This window comes from Haliotis rufescens, unplaced genomic scaffold (genome assembly GCF_023055435.1).
Source record: "Haliotis rufescens isolate VD_foot unplaced genomic scaffold, xgHalRufe1.0.p SCAF_5, whole genome shotgun sequence".
In the NCBI taxonomy this organism is placed as follows: Eukaryota; Metazoa; Mollusca; class Gastropoda; order Lepetellida; family Haliotidae; genus Haliotis; species Haliotis rufescens.
The window spans coordinates 42,161,766-42,179,591 of record NW_025964223.1 but is presented as its reverse complement, the minus strand read 5'-3'; the positions used below and the strand labels follow the sequence as shown (position 1 = coordinate 42,179,591).

Below are 17,826 nucleotides of genomic sequence, written 5' to 3'. Positions count from 1 at the left end.
ATCCCGGATCTTCACGGGTCTCCAAAAAGGTGATCGTCTGTGGGTCGCTTTGTGCCACTTTGAAAAGGTGGCGGCAAAGGAGAGCTTATTTGAATGTATTCAAACTGTTGTAGTTATTTCAGTTCAATCCATACCTGGTATTTTGCATATTAACATTACCACTTTTATTAATGAATAAAGTTATCAACTGTTAACGTGACATCTCAGTGCTTTTGAGACTGCTTAATGTGTAACGAAACTGTCCGACGTATTCCACAGAGCAATGTAGGGCGGTCACGACTTGTCACTGCGTTTCATTGAACAGGCTATTTCAAAGTTACTCGCGAAGCCGAAACAAAATGAAACTATCGTTGCATCGTAAATCGCTTGTACGTTAGGCGCTTGTAACCATTTGTCCTTTACACCTAACAAAATGACACGACCCCTTGATATCGTGCCACCAACCTTACTACAGGTTTATCTTGGGCAGCACAACTCTTCAACCGTGTATATGCACCCAACCCCATCCCACTATTGCATGGAAATAACGAAATTCCATGCTTTCCACGAATCATATTATTGCACCAAAGAAATGTAAACTTCCATGCGTTCCACATAGGTTTGCCAATCTTCATTTGGGTCATCTATTCACCAAAAGTTACAATAGAACTAACTGATATGTCCATCAAATATAATGTTCTCAGGGATCCATGTAAGTGAATTCCATACCCGTGGACAATCCCTGTGTTTTTAGCTCCAGTGAAAACTAAAAAAAAGTTGAAGGTACGTATACAGACTACCCAACTGTGCTTTTTGCGAAACAACGTGATCTCGTACGATCACACTACAGGGAGCGTCGCCTTTCTATATGTGTCCCGGATCCATGACATGTAATCACAATCTCCCTGTTTATGTTATGCCTGTTGCCATGTTATCAGGTCAACAGTACAGCCATTTGAGCTGCTCTGCGTATGTAATAAATGTTGAACAATCGTGAAGAAGAACGCCAATCTTTGTTAATAAAACACAACTCAGGTGCACGTGGGTTCACCCATGCCCCTGTTCTGTCGCGTTCCGTGGTTGAGTGGCATACTTTGTGTCACAAACTGTGTCGACGTTTAGACAGGTAAGAACTATTCACATGTAACTACGCTATTAGTTCTTGCTCACTTGAGTAATACAGAAATGTCCTTGTCTGTATGTCCACTAAAACACGAGGTTTCTGAAACAATGTAACATGTGAACTAAGTGAGAGTTGTTTTTTAATAATCCAGTTTATATATAATCGAGTTTGTACGAACCATGGTCATTCACTGAATTCGAGGGCGAAAGACAGGACATCAGATGGTGGAACCTATTTGACATGGAATCCCATACAGGGCCGATGACATAAGGATTTTCATGTCAAAGACTTTTAGAATTCTCCATTGATATTATTCAGTGTTATTAAGGGTACAGTTCCATTACCATAAAAAACAAAGGTATTTTATACATTACACCGTTAACCACACTAAGCATTCACGCAAGTTTTCTGTTGATTGGATAACCGTGACCTCGCAACGTTTTTATCATTCAAATATCTTTTTTTTAATACGCTTTTAAGCATAGCCATTTCGTTATGCATTCTTAACTAGTCACATAGATTTATTACAGAAATTATATAGAAAGTCTTTAAACGAGGCCTATGCGCATTAGGTCGACTGTCGGTCCGAAAGTAAAAGAGCGGCGCTGTTGATGTCCTTTTAAGTGTTCGTACAGTTGTCCTGGGGACTGAATTACTATTAGTCGAAGTACTTTTGAAATAATGCTATTGGTCGTTGGTACTGTCATGTTTTTATACACGTAACAGGAACACTTCTTTCATGCGTATGCATAGCAATGTCCTTGTTTATCAATATACACAACCGGATTTTCAACTGTTTTCAGTTTTCTGTTAAACGTAATTTATTTACATTTAATTACATATTTATCGCGATTAATAACAATGTAACCCTAATGTTCTCGTTTGATACCATTTCTACGAAACTCGTGTTCTTTCTGTGGTATCTAACGAGAACGAGTATTTTATTATTTGTTTGTTTGTTTGTTTCTTGTTTAACGCCATACTCAGCAATATTACAGCTATATGACGGCGGTCTGTCAATAATCGAGTCTGGACCAGACAATCCATTGAATGATATCATGAGCTTCGGTCCAAGCAATGGGGATACGATGACATGAATCAACCAAGTCAGCGAGCCTTACCACCCGATCCCGCTAGTCGCCTCTTACGACAAGCATAGTCACCCTTTACGGCAAGCATGGGTTGCGGAAGATCTATAATTCCACCCAAGATCTATCCATCTTCTGACTGATATAGATCTCGCATCAGATCATCAGAAATGCTTCTAAAAAGTGTTTCAGCATTTTATCATAATGATATATTGAATAGATGCTTTACATATTTTTTTCTATTTTTAGAGATGAGTACGTTTTCGTCAGATATGGATCGTAATGGACGAGGCTACAAGTGAGTATCAGATGAGATAATTGTTACTCATGGACTATGTATTGGTTTCATACATGTCTCAGAATATAGTCAATGATAACTTTTCTAGATAGATATTTTTATTATAATAAATTTTATTGGAATTTGGGTCGGAAGAGATCCCCGATATTCCTTCGACAAGTGGGGGCCGTATGGTCAGAGCTGACTGCTTGTCATGGTAGGAACTGATTAAGTAATGCAGCGTAGTAAAAGCAAACCCAACTAGGATGACATTGAATTATGATACCGAACAAGCACTTCTCCCTTAATCCGTCATGTATACATGTAGGCAATATTTATACCTTCATTATGGCAAAATGCGCATATCATCCTGTATAAAATGAAAACATAATATGGAATTTATCTTTCAGAGAAATGTAAAAGATGTTTAGCCGCATGCAAGTCCTTCATTAAAACATCACCGGAACCTAACACACTCATTTTACATGTTGATGTGGACCTGCTTACTAAAAACAAGAAAAATAACGACAAGAAAAAACTTTTAAGGAAATTTGAACGTAACGTTTCAGCCATAGGAAATTCACGTGGTGGTGTGTTGTTGGTTCATCTACAGGGCCAGTCAAAAGGTGATTTGTTCCTCGGTTATTTTGATCAAGCAGTTGATCAAAGTTTGAAAAATGTACTTCCTGGGGCCGGATGCCTCTTTACTGATGCGTATGCGAGAGAATGGCTTCACAAGAAGGATGCTTTCCAGAGCTTTTTTGACTTCGTGGTGGTGACTATATCTAACTCAAGAAGTGTATTCACAGTTGAATATAATACCAAAGTAACATCTGATCACCAAGTCGAAAGACCAACAGCTTCAAATCTTTTGCACATACTGTCCAATTCATCACAAAGCAAAGTGTCTGCTCCAGTGATTAAAGGGATTCCACACGACCTGCAAAGTTTGCATGAACATAGAAGTATACAGCTGAAAGCATTTTATGGTCAGCAATTTGAAGATAAACCTGAAGAATTGGCTAACTATATATGGAAACAATTGCGTTTTCAGGAATATATGAGCTGCATGTCGAAACTTGAGGATGGTGGCTCATATTATGTTGGCATAGAGGAAGAAAGCAACACAAATTCATCATCAAAACGCCCTGTCATAAAAGGATTTAAATTGAAATTTGACCAGGACAGATTAAAGAAGTGTTTGTTGGACAAACTTAACACTGTTCTCATTCTGGGAAGTGACGAATCTGTCAGTAAAGGACATGGTCTAATAGCAGTAGGTTTTCATGATGTTGGATATTCGGGAATAGTTTTAGAAATTGCAGTTCGGTCTGTTGCTGGAATTGTCTTTTATGAAAGGGGGCCGGAAGCTTATGAGACTGTTGAAGGTGGGAAAAAAGGAATTACTCAAATGCCGTTTGATAAGTGGTTGGACAAATTCACAAGTGCTGGAATGTCTTAAACACGCACTTCATGATATGAATAAGTCGCATTGAAAACGGAATGGCATCTGATAAAGGTTCAAGTTTGAGCTCATCATATCTCTCATATTCACCAGCAGGAGATACTGTTTGGTCAACAACTGATTTAGAGGATACAAGCTCCTCTGCAAGAACAACGTCCAAAAACGATAATGATGAAGAAAATTATTTCAAAGGTATGTTCATCTTAATACGTATTAAATTAGTCAAATGTAAGAATACTTTGAAAGAATAATATGGTGCATGTTCACTTAAGTCTCACTTAACGTTTTGAAGAAGATTCAGGTCGCGCTCATATATAGATCGTCAGCATAAACCCATGCTTGGGTCTGGTAGCAATCCGACGGTTTCGGACGATGATCTTCATAGGGTATTCGCAGGACGTTCATAGTAAGAAGTGTCAAACTGTCATATATGCCGCCTAGATTTCTAATGCGCCTAAATCACAACTGGTACTTTTTCAATAACTACTACTACTACTACTACTACTACTACTACTACTACTACTACTACTACTACTACTACTGCTGCTGCTGCTGCTGCTGCTACTACCACCAATACTACTAATTTTACTACAGCGACTATATGACAACATACTACTATTACTACTAGAACATCTACACATGAAACTTATAATCAACAACTGCAAATACTACTGCTACTACAACTACTACTACTGTTACTACTACTACTACTACTACCATCACTACTACTAATGTTGCTACAGCGACTTTGACAACATACCACTACAACACATAAGAAACTGATCATCAACAACCGCACCACTACTCCTTAACATGCCACATTTCAAGAAGTGAAAATTCACAAGTACATCGATACGCTCTCCTTTGTCAACACAAGTAATCGCAGGATGTGGAACACGATCGCGACTTGCGTGAAAAGGAAATCAGCTCGGAATACCTTCTCCTTTCAAATGGTAGCGCTGTAAAGATTGAAAGACGACTTCCACCTGACAATGTTGTCTTGTCAATTACACTTGAAAACTTTGTCCTGTGTGAATAGCCCCTGAATTTTATTACCTGCCCATAATCCACCTAACAGTAAGAACGCACATCGAAATACCTAGACACTGCGAGCATTCAGGAAGACATGTGAATTGACATTTAAGTTAACTCAGAGAATCATATTTAGGTCTATACATAACGATTAACAGTGACAAAAAGTCTCCACAATTCTGTATGGCGAAAGGGAGGACTTTAACTTTCAACGTTCCCTTTATGTCGAGCAATGTTCCAGCAGCTCCAGGCTTTGGTATCTACATTTCATAACCTTTTAGGTACAATCAGACATTTCTACCACGATGACAAAGAGCGTGCTCAAAAGTTGGTTGATCAAGACTACAAAATTCACGGCCTCAGTAAGCTTTCAAAACGTTTTATGGTAGAAATGTGAAGGTCATTGTCAGGTGAACAATTGACTTGCCTTTGCATGTGTTTGTAGATGTGTCATATATATACTGAACCGCAAAAGAAACGTCACCCCAAGTAACATTGCATATAAAGTTGTCATTTAAACATCTGGGTAATAAATGTCAACGTTTCTAAAATTTAACATTACCTTGTCCAGAAAAATGAAATTTGATGATAAAAAACCAAAGCAAATGACAATAAAACTGATCTCCCAAACGCATCACGGCAATGGCCATGGTAACCCGATGCACGTGAGTTCCGTGCAAATTGAAACCCACATGCGTTCCCCAATTTCTTGCCCTAAAAGAATCCACCCAGATCGGATAACATTCATTTGTTACTGAATTGCTCCCACATGCCAATTGCAAGATTGAAAAGAAATCAGCAACTCCAAGCCCTGGATTGGAAGCTGGACAAACCGCCCGGTAAGCAGCAAATCTATTTCAAGTCCACCTAAGGACCATATACAGGCTCCAGACCACCAACACTACAGATGACCGACCACGTAGTGGAAGACCAAGGGTCACCACCCGACGTCAGATTGTGCGACAGCATCTTCAAGATCGCTTTGTTACTCCTGCGGAAACTGCTCGACAGACACATTAGTGCGGACACCGTGCGTCGACGATTGACGAGCAGACGCCTCCACTGTTACAGACCACACCGAGCACCCATTCTGACACCACGTCATTGCCAGGACCGTCTTCAGTGGGCAACACAGCACTAGCATTGGTGCCACCAGCAGTGGAGAAGAGTCCTCTTCTCAGACGAGAGCCGTTACTGTATCTCAACAGCAGATGGCAGAGAGAGTCTGGCGACGTCGTGGGGAACACTATTCGGATGCTTGTGTTGTTGAGAGAGACTCGTGGGGATGGTCCGAGCATCATGGTGTGGGGTAGAATTGGTCTTGGACAGAGGGTCGGGCCTGTGGTCTTCCAGAAAATCGATCCAGGTAGAGGCAATGGTGTCACAGGAGCTCGGTACATTGATCAAGTCTTGAGACCACACGCCATACCTCACTTTGCACGTCGCCGCCACCACGCCCGTGTCCACTCCATTAGAATGGCATCAGAACCATGCAGTGGCCTGCCCTAAGTCCCGGTTTAAATCCAATTGAGCACCTGTGGGACGAGATTCCAAGGCGGATGAATGCCCAAGGCTGACAACTGCAGCTGAACTGAGCCAGGCGTTCCTCAGAGTGTGGGCTCAAGTGCCTATGGCGTTCATCAGCAGCCTCATCCATTCCATGTATCGATGTAGCACGGCAGTCATCAATGCACATGGCGGACACACGAGATACCTAGTATGTATTAAATGTTGTGTTTCACCAGAATACACTTCACTTGGCATGACTGACTTCGAGAAAACTCATTCATCACCGCTCTGCAATTGATCCGATCATAATATTCATAATATTCACCCGATAAGCCGATAAGAAGTACGCATATGAAATGCATACTATTAATAATTGTCTATAGTGTTTCAGATAAGCGATCAAACAAGCTTCCTTTGTGGTGTGAACAGAGATGTATCATATGACGCAATGATAGAAGATATTTTCTCAAAGGTGGCAGGTAAGATTTATAACGTTTTTGGCGTAGCAGCGACAAAATAGCATCACGGTATTACATTCAGGTTGTAAATCGACGAAGTTAGAAAGAAGTGTCCTTATCATTTATTGAATAGTGGTTCAGGGTAATGCGGGATGTTTTGAGAGTTCTAGACAATATTTTGTAGTACCCCAGTCCAAATACTTAAAGTTGTAAAATTGTAAATTTAAAATTCGACCATGAATTTTGTAAAAACTCGACTTTGACTGGTCAGTCAGAAGTATCAAATCACAATAAACGCCCTCCGATTTAACAGCCGATGTGTCGGCCGCGTAAAACCGGAAGCATATATATTTTTAATAGTACTTCTTTTACAGTCATTGTCGGTAGGCATATTTCAATAATTATACGTTCAATTATGTACTACAAAATGCAAAGTTGCCGTTACTACGATATTCGAAGAATGTGTGGCAATATTTTCACGCAGAAAACACGATAGAAATCTGCAAAGAGGATGTATTTCAAGCTTCGAGAACAACAGAGAGCTTGCTTTTTGTGCTTTTCTTTGTACGATGTGATGTCATATCTATTGTGTCACAATGAGCGATGTGACGTCATAATAGTGACGTGCGGCGTAAAACGAAATCTTTGCAAGGCCTGCTTAGTTTTCTTTAGGGGTGCAGGCCTTATGTTAGCTTACCAAGTGGCCGTGTTTACATGCTTTGAATGCCGGTCAAATGTTAGGGTGTAAAGAAACTGCTTGAGCATATGGAGCGCCTTATTTTGTTAAAAGGTTGTTGTCGGTGATTCCGTATATTCTGATCGACAACCCACTCAACAGTCTGGACTCAACCCATGCCGCGTCACTCAATATATTTTCTGACACGAAAGAGCTCGCGTTATATTTAGTCATGGTAGATTGGAGCTTGGGAAGATATGAGTGTAATTTATCATATGTCTGTCAGGTTCGGTTCATAATTCAATTTAGCGCGGTTAACTCTACAGGTAACCTGTTTTACATTGAAAACACAGAATGGTTATCTCCTAACTGTATCATGTTCATGTCAATTAAACTCGCGCCACCAGTACAATTCATATTTTATGCATCTACTAATGTATTTGATATTCTTTAACAGGGAATGAGTTGGTAATTTACCCTCGATCTTGTGACGATTCTGATGCATCTGTGAGCCATGTGAGAAAAATACTTGTCTGCGAAGATACATTTTGGGAAGGTGCATTTGTGTACACTGCAAAGTGTTTACTGATAACACTTAACGCAGATACAAGGAGTGAAAAAGCGAAAGTCCCCGAGTGCCTAGAAAGAGATGTCTGCATTTTCACAAAGGACTATCCCCCAATTGTATTTAGTCTCGTGAGGGATTCAAACAAACTGAGTAAAAGTGAGGAATATAATAAACTGGTAGGAAGGAAAATGACTTTTCTCCTTCGGAATAAGTCATGCGTTACTGTAATGTCAGAAGTGCTGGATCTAACAAATGAATCAAAGATGAGAATAGAAGATATGAAGCTGAAGTCACTTTTTGCCATTAGAAGTTCGCTTGTGATGGATCATGACAAACTGCGAGATGCAGTTGATAGCTTCCTCAGGTGTATCGGTTTGTCGGAAACATTCTGCTGCTTTCACAAAGACAGTACTGAGAGAAAGGATGTGTTTCTTACACAAGATGAATTACTGTTCCTCATGGAGTCGTTGGACGGAGTGAAAGAAATCGGAAGACGTCAGGTGACATCCTGGGCTCCATTTTTGGCCTCAGAAGTTGCTGTTCGACTTGCCAAAACCAGTTCAACTCTCCTTGAACTGACACCTGCCCACCGTCGGATAACTGACTTGGAAAGATTGATGTAGGTTTGAAAATGTAGCAGACACGAATACATGCAAAAAGTGATGAACTAGTATATTATCCTCTACTGTCACCTACTTGTTCGTGCCTCTTTTATTGTAGATATTCACATGTCCCTATAAGGTTAATAGATGACTGCTGTAGAATTTAAAATCCTTTTCTAAATCTCGGTTTCGCAACACACTCATGTTTGTTTGTTTGTAGTTTAACGCCGCACTCAGCAATATTCCAGCTATATGACGGCGGTCTGTAAATGATCGAGCATTGACCAGAAAATCCAGTGATTAACATCATGAGCATCGATTTACGCAATTGGGAAACGATGACATGCACCAACCACGTCAACGAGTCTGACCACCCGATTCCGTTACTCGCCCTTTAGGGTGGTCAGGCTCGGTGACTTGGTTGATGCATGTCATCGTATCCCGTTGCGTGGATAATGTAGATAGACACGTCGGTATATACATGGTATGATGTGGTGAAACGACATACGTAACTTATTCATACATGCTCGTTTCTACAGGGAAGGCAACCCATTGCTGGACGTGGAACAAGGCAATACAAAAGAATGTGTTGAGATGACGCGTGTCCAGCATTATGTCTCCGAGTGTTCCGGTGTGAAAAATGACAGTCCAAGCACAAACTTGTGGATCTTTGAAACAGAGTTAGCAGGTGGTATGTGCCTTGATTCTCCTCATTAGACATATCCGATCAATTTACAGAGAAAAATAGATATAAAACTTATTTACACCCATATGAAATATTTGCAAAATCCGCATGGAATGCTTGTGGTAGCGCTAATCACTACTGTGCATTGAGGTTGTAGCCACGATAAAATCAGTATACGCATCAGCAATATCCCAGCCATAGCACAAATTATACTTTCCTTAAAAGCAGTCATCGTGGGCAGTAAAACAGTGAGGTATGACTACTTATCACCGATTTCACGTGAAACAAATTAACAGATAAAAATCAAACATATCAGGTGACTAAAAGACGTACGTTTATCAATAGCAGCATGTATTCAGTAATACGTATGGTCACTATTTGTGTTATCAAAACAAGCAGTTTTTAATGCAGACACATATAAAAGAACACTGAAGATCCTAATCTTTTGTAGAAATGCGTGTAAGAAAATCAACGCAAATTGCGATATCACGACCGCAGGTAAGTAAACGTATCTCGTGTATTCGTTGGTACACTTGATCCATGAGTACTTGAAATTTGAAAATCAAATATTTGAATAGAATTTAAGTCATTGATTCATGCAATGATGTGCAGACTATCTTTGCTTTGAGAAACTTGATGACACATTGGTGTAGACAATCCTGAATCGAGAAAATAAATCTGTACTGAATTAATGTGGGATCTAATTTTATCTTCAGAAATGGCAAAAACATCACGTAGGCATAATGAATCTGAATACTTAAAACGTGTTGCTGAAACGTCGCTTGGTGTTTTGTCTTTTCTGCATCGTACTTGGACATTTTGGATATCATAGCAAATTTAATACAAGTAATTTCTTTGGGGAAGTATTTTTAATGTGACACTGTTCTTTGGTGTAATTACCTTAAACCATGTCTTTACCATTATTATTTCTGTTTGTCAATGAAACTTGGTACTTAGTAGGTGGGACTGCCAACTGAAAGGTTACTGTGAGGCCTCTGTATATGGTCAAGGTCACTGTAAGATGTTTCGTTCAGTGCTGTAAATTAGTCAATGAATAATTTCTTTTAATTCGCCATGGTAAGTGGAGTATTCAGTTCGTGTTGCGATAGAACATCTACATCATCGTTCTGATATAATGTATTTTTCATCACAGTTAGTGAGAGCCACTCTTCCAAAAATTCAAACGGGACCTTTGGTAAGAAGATGGATGGATGAAAACATTGAACATCCCAGAGTGATCTTTCCCAAGGAATATGGAATCCCATTAGAGCGTGACAGAATACCCGTGAGGGTGTTTGCTCCTTATTATCCGGAGCTACATACAAGACCACTAAAATACCACTCAAGCATGCTAAAAGAAACTAAAGAAAAGAGTGGATATCGTCGGCAATTGCCAGCGTCGACTTTCGACAGACTGACAAAGAAATGGCACGAGGAGAGGAAAAATAATTAAATGTTCAATTAAACATGAAGTGACGACATATTACTTACATCGTGGTGAGCAGTCCCATTGCAATCATCTAAAACAGATCCCCTTTGACTTGCCCCTGGCGTTGATTGTATATTTGCAATTGCAATCAACTCGCAGTCACCGTTGGACGTTGTACTCAGTTATAAACTGTAATAAATTGTGTGACATTAGGCTATATCAGAGTAAATTAGTTTGCCGTAGGTGTTTTGGTTGCATAAACCTTACGAAACGGTTAATTGTTTTTTCGAAATAAAAAGAAAATAATCGAAGCAACGCGAAAAAAATTGAGATTTCGGGTGTTTTAGATGAACTTTTAAATATTTGAGGTAACGAAAGAACTCGCTATTTCGAGAAAATAGTTGAAATTATGAGAAAATAATCGAGGTAACGAACTCGAAGTAACATGGAAAAAAATAATTGTAATAGCGAGAAAAAGTGTGGCACCATTAGGCTTTCGTAAATCTTAGCAGTGTTAAACGCAAGCAACATATGTTACTTGTTCACTTATCTTTCTATGTTTTCAGATTTTTTTCTAAGAGTTTCATTCATCTAGCTTTTTATTCCAGTGTCATGTAATCGTACCAAGGTGGAAGGAAAGTACATGTATCATGCCAACAGAGCAGGGTCTATTCACGCCTTGTGTGCGTCCCATTTTAATCTTTCAGAGACGTTCGTGCAGATGTACCTTTGCAGTGAAGTATTCAAATAAACAGCTTCAATGCGCCCGAGTAGCACGTAACTGAAGACGTTAAATTGCCAATTTGGCGCTGACCATATTGAAGGTTTAATGGCGAAGTGACAGAAGGTGCTTCAGAGTCTCAAAAGCTGAAGTTCACCGTTTTCAGATTGTTGTTGCGCGGTCAACGTTGGGAACACGACATTGTTATTGAAGTGTTCCACTAGAGGATAAATATTAATCCCAGCTAGTGATAGTTTTTGATTTGTTTTTGACTTTATGGTGCTTTTCGCTCATTATGTTGTGCTTTTGAGTTATGCAAGAAGCCTATATGATGGAAATTTATTGTCAACAGATGCACATTTTACTGACCTGTAGTTATATCAACATATTGTGTTGACTATTTATGGTTTCGTATGTAGTGTATGTGTAGATAATTACATATTTCATTATGTTCACTTGTTTTTATGTAATAAAATAACTCGTTAAAATAAGTGTTCGCCCTCTATCTTCTTTTCGTAGCCCAGGTTCCCGTCATCCAGCTGTTGAGGTAATAGTTTGGTCATCTAAGAAAAACCTTAACGCATATGAAAATGGCAGACAATGCATATGATAAGACACAATTAAATGTGTAGACATGTAATACTAAACCAAAAGACTGTGAAAGGTAATATCAATAATGAAACTTTTGTAAACAAATAAATACTATTATATTATTGTTATGCTTCTATATCTGAAATCAGGCAACAAATATCCACACACTAGTACTGAGAGACACTGAGTTTGGTGTTCATTTCAACGGAAATATATTTCAATGAAAACTACTACATAAATATTCCGAAATTTACGTTTCCATAGTGTTTGAAAGAGTGAATAATACATGGAAGCACAATATCCAGGGACTATTTGATGAAACGATAACTTCAACAAGTCACCGATCTGAACCATCATTAGAGTCACCCAAGATGAACGTTGTGTGAGTGATTTTACGTCGCTTTGAACAATATATCAGCTTTATTTCAAATTGGGAAGAACACCCAAAATGATGGAATACATTATATAATTTCCAATTTTCTGTTTTAACGAATTACGGGTATGCAGCAATGTGCCTTTAATTGTTATGGGTTTGCAAAATTTGCATTTGGGGCATGGGCCATTTGGATGAGTAATCGTTGGAAAGATATAAGGAAACATTTGAAAGGAATTTCGTATTAGCGCTTTTGGATAAGCAATTAACATGTGTGTACGAACTTAAGACAGTTGAGTCGTGTTAAGAGGGGCACGCATAAAAGACAAACACGTTTATATTATTTGCATGTTGTTCAGAGCAAGTGTGGAGGGTTCAAACCACCGTTTACATTATTACTTTAGACAGTTTTGGTGAATTGTGTTTTCACTAATTTCTACATATTGACATTGAACGTCCCGCCCATAATAATTAGTTGTTATATAAGTCAAGTTTGTTTGGTTGTTGTTTAACGCCGCACTCAGTAATATGCCAGCTATCAATGCCAGACAATCAAGTGATTGTCATCATGAGCATCGATCTACGCAATTGGGATACGATGACATACATCAACATAGTTAGTGTGTCTGACCAACCGATCCCGTTAGTGGCCTCTTACGATGAGCATAGCATGGGTTGCAGAAGACCCATTCCAAACTGGATCTTCACGGGTGATTCATCAACTATTTTATGACCATTGGTATGACCAGTTGATAGCACGATAGTATGGGAATGTTCTGGAAGGCAACTAACCAATAAGATAGTGAGAATTGGCAGTTGGACTATTCATTTAAAATTGTAGTCTTACTTCTGTGTTCCCTTGTGTCGAGACAGGATTATGCCAACTCGCCAGTAACACAGTTTCAAATTATTGTGAATGAATGGTACCATCATTTATTCCCGTGACCCGGAGCCCTCGGACACAGTCCGTATTTCAAACCCTAACGAAATTGTAACTGCCGTATTTTTTTCTTAGTTTAAAAGGAAATGTTTAACTTACCATCCTGTTCAGTTTTCCGTACCATTTCTTTCATTCTTTCTGCGTCAAAATAAGCGGCGGTTAAACTTAGAGTTAACTCATAACAATGAACAAATGGTTTATTGGATTATATATAATATTATTAATATAAATTCCAATTACATAGAGCATATCGCAACATTGAGTATAAAGTTCAAAACAATAATATCTGTATACATCTTCTTCAGATTATAACACGCGTCCTAAATAGTTGGGCCAGCTCAATTGATAATGGGTGACCACGTGTATGGGACGTTGGATTGCATCTGTTGTAGAATATGGTGTTCTTTTGTGGGGGTGACTTGAGGTCCATGTCAACTTCGTCAGCTAACCATTTGTCAGATATGTTCAGTATAAACTCCATTTACATAAAGCATATCGCAATATTCAGTATAAATTTCAAAACAAAATAATCTGGATACAGCTCCTTCTTATTATAACAGGCGTCCTGTATGTGTGACACAACGTTTCATCCCCTCCCCTTACACCCCCACCCCACCCCAGACCCGTCATAGCTGTCTCCAGCTTAAACGTTACTTAGCGTCCTTTAAATACAAAATTTTCGCAAACAACGTTTCAGCAACTTTCTTCCATCCTTGTGGTACCCCTGCTTCAATTTCCACCTTGGTATTGTAGACAGTGTTACAGTTGACATCTATGACGTATGGAACACCGTCTGGGCCATAGATAAACTCCACTGCGCCATTATCTAACCCGGGAGTTTGAAACAGTTTCGTACACTTATCGATAACAGGATCATCAAGTTCTTTCAGAATCTGGAACCTGTCTTTGGGTAAATCGTCAGGACAGTAATTAGACGAGAAGCCGTCGCACATTGTTGCTTTACTGACGTACAGAAATTGTTGCCCGACGAACTCTGCTCTGTAAACGCCGGACGTTGGGGTGAGGTAACTCTGAATCAAATACAGTCCTGTATAAGAACCAGGCAGTTCCTTTTCCGATTCGAATTCGGCAACATTGTGGTAGAGTTGTATGTTTATGCCATGTCCACCTCTATCTGGTTTGATAAGAAACGGTGCGTCCGTTCCGAAGTGCTTCTCTATAAGTGCCTTTGTCGGTTTGGAAGTGAAGACGGTCTGAGGGATCTTTAAGCCACAGTCCTTGGCCATGAGGTATTGGAAGGCTTTGCTGTCTTCGATGTCTATAGCAGGTAGACTATTCACTACTACCACGTCGTGATGACGTAACCACTTGATGATGACACGGGCCTGCTCAAGGGATAATGGGTGACCACGTGTATGGGACGACGGACTGCATCTGTTGTAGAAGATGGTGTTCTTTGGTGGGGATGACGTGAGGTCGATGTCGACTTCGTCAGCTAACCATTGGTCAGTTATGACGTCATAATCCTTCAATGCTTCTTTGACCAATGGAAACCACTTTGGGTTATCATGAAGCACTATTATTTTGTATACTGGGTTGGTCATGTCCATCTGTAGATTGAACAAAAGATCTTTTAGTTGGTAATTGGTTCCAATATGAAAGTGACAATCTATAGGAAATCATGTTCATTTTAAATATATCGTTAAAATAGTAACTTTCTGATTATAGATGAAAGGAATAGGAATAAATTTATTATTTTATCATTAAGTTATAAGTCCTATATACAAAAGTGCTAAAATTGCTATATTTTATTCAACTTTTATTGTGAAATTCGCCTTCAATTCTTAAGTTTTCGGTTAACCATTTAAGACCTGTCGGTACATACTAGCGATAAGAAATTGTATAACAAAACCTAGATTTGCGCCGCCATAAACAGGTCGGTGTGCGAAACGTTAATTACATGTTGAATAACAACTTGTAGTGGTCAGCGCGTTCGGCACTTACCAGTGTACCGTCATCAGCTATTTAGCCGCAACTGACCACTAGAAAATTGTAAACACGAAACCAAACACGAGCTGAGTGATTCTAACGGCATTTATAATCTTCTTTTACTCAACTTTCCAAACTGACCGTCTGCTTTGGCTATTCGCAGACCAAACCCATCATACAGTCCAGTCTTTATTAGTCCAAAGTCTCAAATTTCAAATATGCCACATGTTTATTTATCGGGTTAAAACTACTAGGCAAATAATTATTAATCACAGGTGTTGTGGATGCTTCATAATTTTCATGTTTCAATGTGAATAGCGTGCATTATAATAATGTATGAATTATTTGTTCGTGTATCTGTAGGACCAGTATTCATATGTGTGTCGTGTTAGTTACCTTATTGTATGCTGTATCGTTAGTAGAGTGGCTTTATAATGCAACGACGTTAAATGCGTCAATATGCATTAACAGTTACTCGATATAATTTACGTTATGTATATTTGTTTGCGTTTTTATGCCTGATAAATACGGTTCTAGAATATAACTTACATCCGATGTTCATGCATCAAATATATTCTTTATATACAAAACCAGATCAGTGCAAAGTACAGCAAAGTATATAATTCTTATAATTTCCCTCCCACATTAAGCTGACACGCCGTGATAAAACTGGAATACTGTTAAAAGCGGCGTTAAACCCAACTCACTCACTCACTTTCCATGCATGCTGTACACTATTCAACTGATTAGCAAATATTTAAGTTCATATTTGAACAACAGTCTTATATTGTTATTTCACAGTTACATGCGGTACTGGTTAGGGAGTATACGTGTCCGAGATGTGTGTCAAGGCCATAGGTAAATAACCCTTGTGTTTAAGCTGATACGACGCTCATTATGAATTATACCGACGAGGCGCGGTTGTTTGACAAAGGGTCCTGACCTACCTACCGAGAATCCTTTGTCATTTATACTGTCATATATAACGATTGATTTTTAATTCGAAGTAGTGAAGCAAATTATCAACTCGTAGCCGGGCTTCTACATGCAACCATGTGTCTAGGTGATTGCCAGGCGTACACCTATACCCGTTACAGCTGTGTAAAAAACCTACCTTCTATCTTTCAGGAGAATCTATCTGGATGTATACGGGGTCAGCCACAAAGATCGACCCACTTTCCAGTCGAGGTCTGTACATATAGACTACAGCTCGACCCACTGTGAATGCACAGTTTGAACTGAACCAAGGTGGGCTACAGTTTGAACTCCATACCAAGGCATGGATCTGTGTCAGTATCACATGATAGCAATGTCAGCTCGACCCAGCAGTCATTTGCGACACGGTCGAGGGATCTACACAAACGTTCACGTCGTAGCGTTTCAGCTTTTCCAAACAACTGTGTAATTGAGAACTACAACGCAGTAAATCTATTTGTCACCAATATTGGTGTTCACCTTCCAGGTATGTACCTAAAATAGTTATATTTGTATACATGTAAGTATTACGTGTAAGTAAAGCACTCATTGATACAGTGGGGTATGTTTAATATTTGGCAGTGGTTTCTGCTCAAAAGGTCAATATCCGTGAGTGTACATGCGATCCTGGAGCCATTCCTGACAAGGTACAGTAGACAAAAAGGGAGATTGAACGGAGAGTCGCGTGGAGGTGAGGTGAAATGGGGTTAAAGTCGCGTCCAAGATTATTGCACTTATATAGCGATGTGCATGTACGTGTGTGTGTTTGTGTGGCTGCTTGTACTAGTACGGACTGATGCTGATTTAAATTGCTAGCACACTGAGATACCATGCCGCAGTTTAACATGATACCCCACTCAGACACAGTATACTGACTCCGAGCCGACCAGTCCTTGTTTTAGCCCCTTAATGCCGAGCGCCAGACAGGGTAACAAAAAGTACCTTCTTTTAACGTTTTTTTATATGACGCGGCCGGGGATCGAACCCCGGACCTTACGCTCTCCGGGCGGACGCTCTACCACTAGACCACGGAGGCGGTCAAGGTAGCGTGGAAGGATAATGACCACCCCGCTTTGAATTCCTTTGTTGAACAGAGGGGCGCGGGTGGCCCAGTCGTCTAAGGCGCCGCGATTCGCACGTTGGGTCTCTTGGCATATCAAACATATAATTGTGGGTTCGAATCCCGGTTCGCCCCGATTATTTTTCTAGGTTTGTCAGCACCATACCCGTCCTCCGAAGTAGTAAACGTCTGAGACCTGCATCACTTCGGGATTTCCTCGCACATTTAGCTGACACGCCGTGATATAACTGGAATACTGTTAAAAGCGGCGTTAAACCAAACTCACTCATTCACTTTGTTGAACAGAGGATTTCTGTTTGTCGAT

General features: G+C 39.7%; 2 protein-coding genes across 3 annotated transcripts; one reads left to right on the top strand and one right to left on the bottom strand.

Moving 5' to 3' along the window:
• Positions 1-980: 980 nt before the first annotated feature.
• On the top strand, positions 981-11,987 carry LOC124110293. Of its 2 annotated transcripts, XM_048384501.1 has the most exons (8): positions 981-1,105; positions 2,440-2,488; positions 2,878-4,124; positions 6,857-6,952; positions 8,065-8,794; positions 9,317-9,468; positions 9,914-9,960; positions 10,616-11,987. In XM_048384501.1, the coding sequence occupies exons 3-8, from the start codon at positions 3,971-3,973 to the stop codon at positions 10,913-10,915; spliced, it is 1,479 nt and encodes a 492-aa protein (XP_048240458.1). In that variant the 5' UTR covers positions 981-1,105; positions 2,440-2,488; positions 2,878-3,970; the 3' UTR covers positions 10,916-11,987. The 2 variants fall into 2 exon arrangements, with proteins under 2 accessions (XP_048240458.1, XP_048240459.1); XM_048384502.1 differs by lacking the exon at positions 9,914-9,960.
• Positions 11,988-13,725: 1,738 nt separating this feature from the next.
• On the bottom strand, positions 13,726-16,669 carry LOC124110294. Its single transcript, XM_046469541.2, has 2 exons — positions 16,581-16,669; positions 13,726-15,087 (listed from the first exon to the last, which is right to left on the bottom strand). Exon 2 carries the CDS (start codon positions 15,085-15,087, stop codon positions 14,167-14,169), a length of 921 nt encoding a protein of 306 aa, XP_046325497.2. The 5' UTR covers positions 16,581-16,669; the 3' UTR covers positions 13,726-14,166.
• Between the last annotated feature and the right edge of the window lie 1,157 nt (positions 16,670-17,826).

Bases quoted from the DNA above. Each gene is read 5' to 3' on its own strand.
- LOC124110293 (XM_048384501.1), top strand. From the start codon at position 3,971: ATGGCATCTGATAAAGGTTCAAGTTTGAGCTCATCATATCTCTCATAT. The intron at 6,953-8,064 runs GTAAGATTTATA...ATTCTTTAACAG, and splicing joins TATTTTCTCAAAGGTGGCAG to GGAATGAGTTGGTAATTTAC. The intron at 9,469-9,913 runs GTATGTGCCTTG...AATCTTTTGTAG, and splicing joins TGAAACAGAGTTAGCAGGTG to AAATGCGTGTAAGAAAATCA.
- LOC124110294 (XM_046469541.2), bottom strand. From the start codon at position 15,087: ATGGACATGACCAACCCAGTATACAAAATAATAGTGCTTCATGATAAC.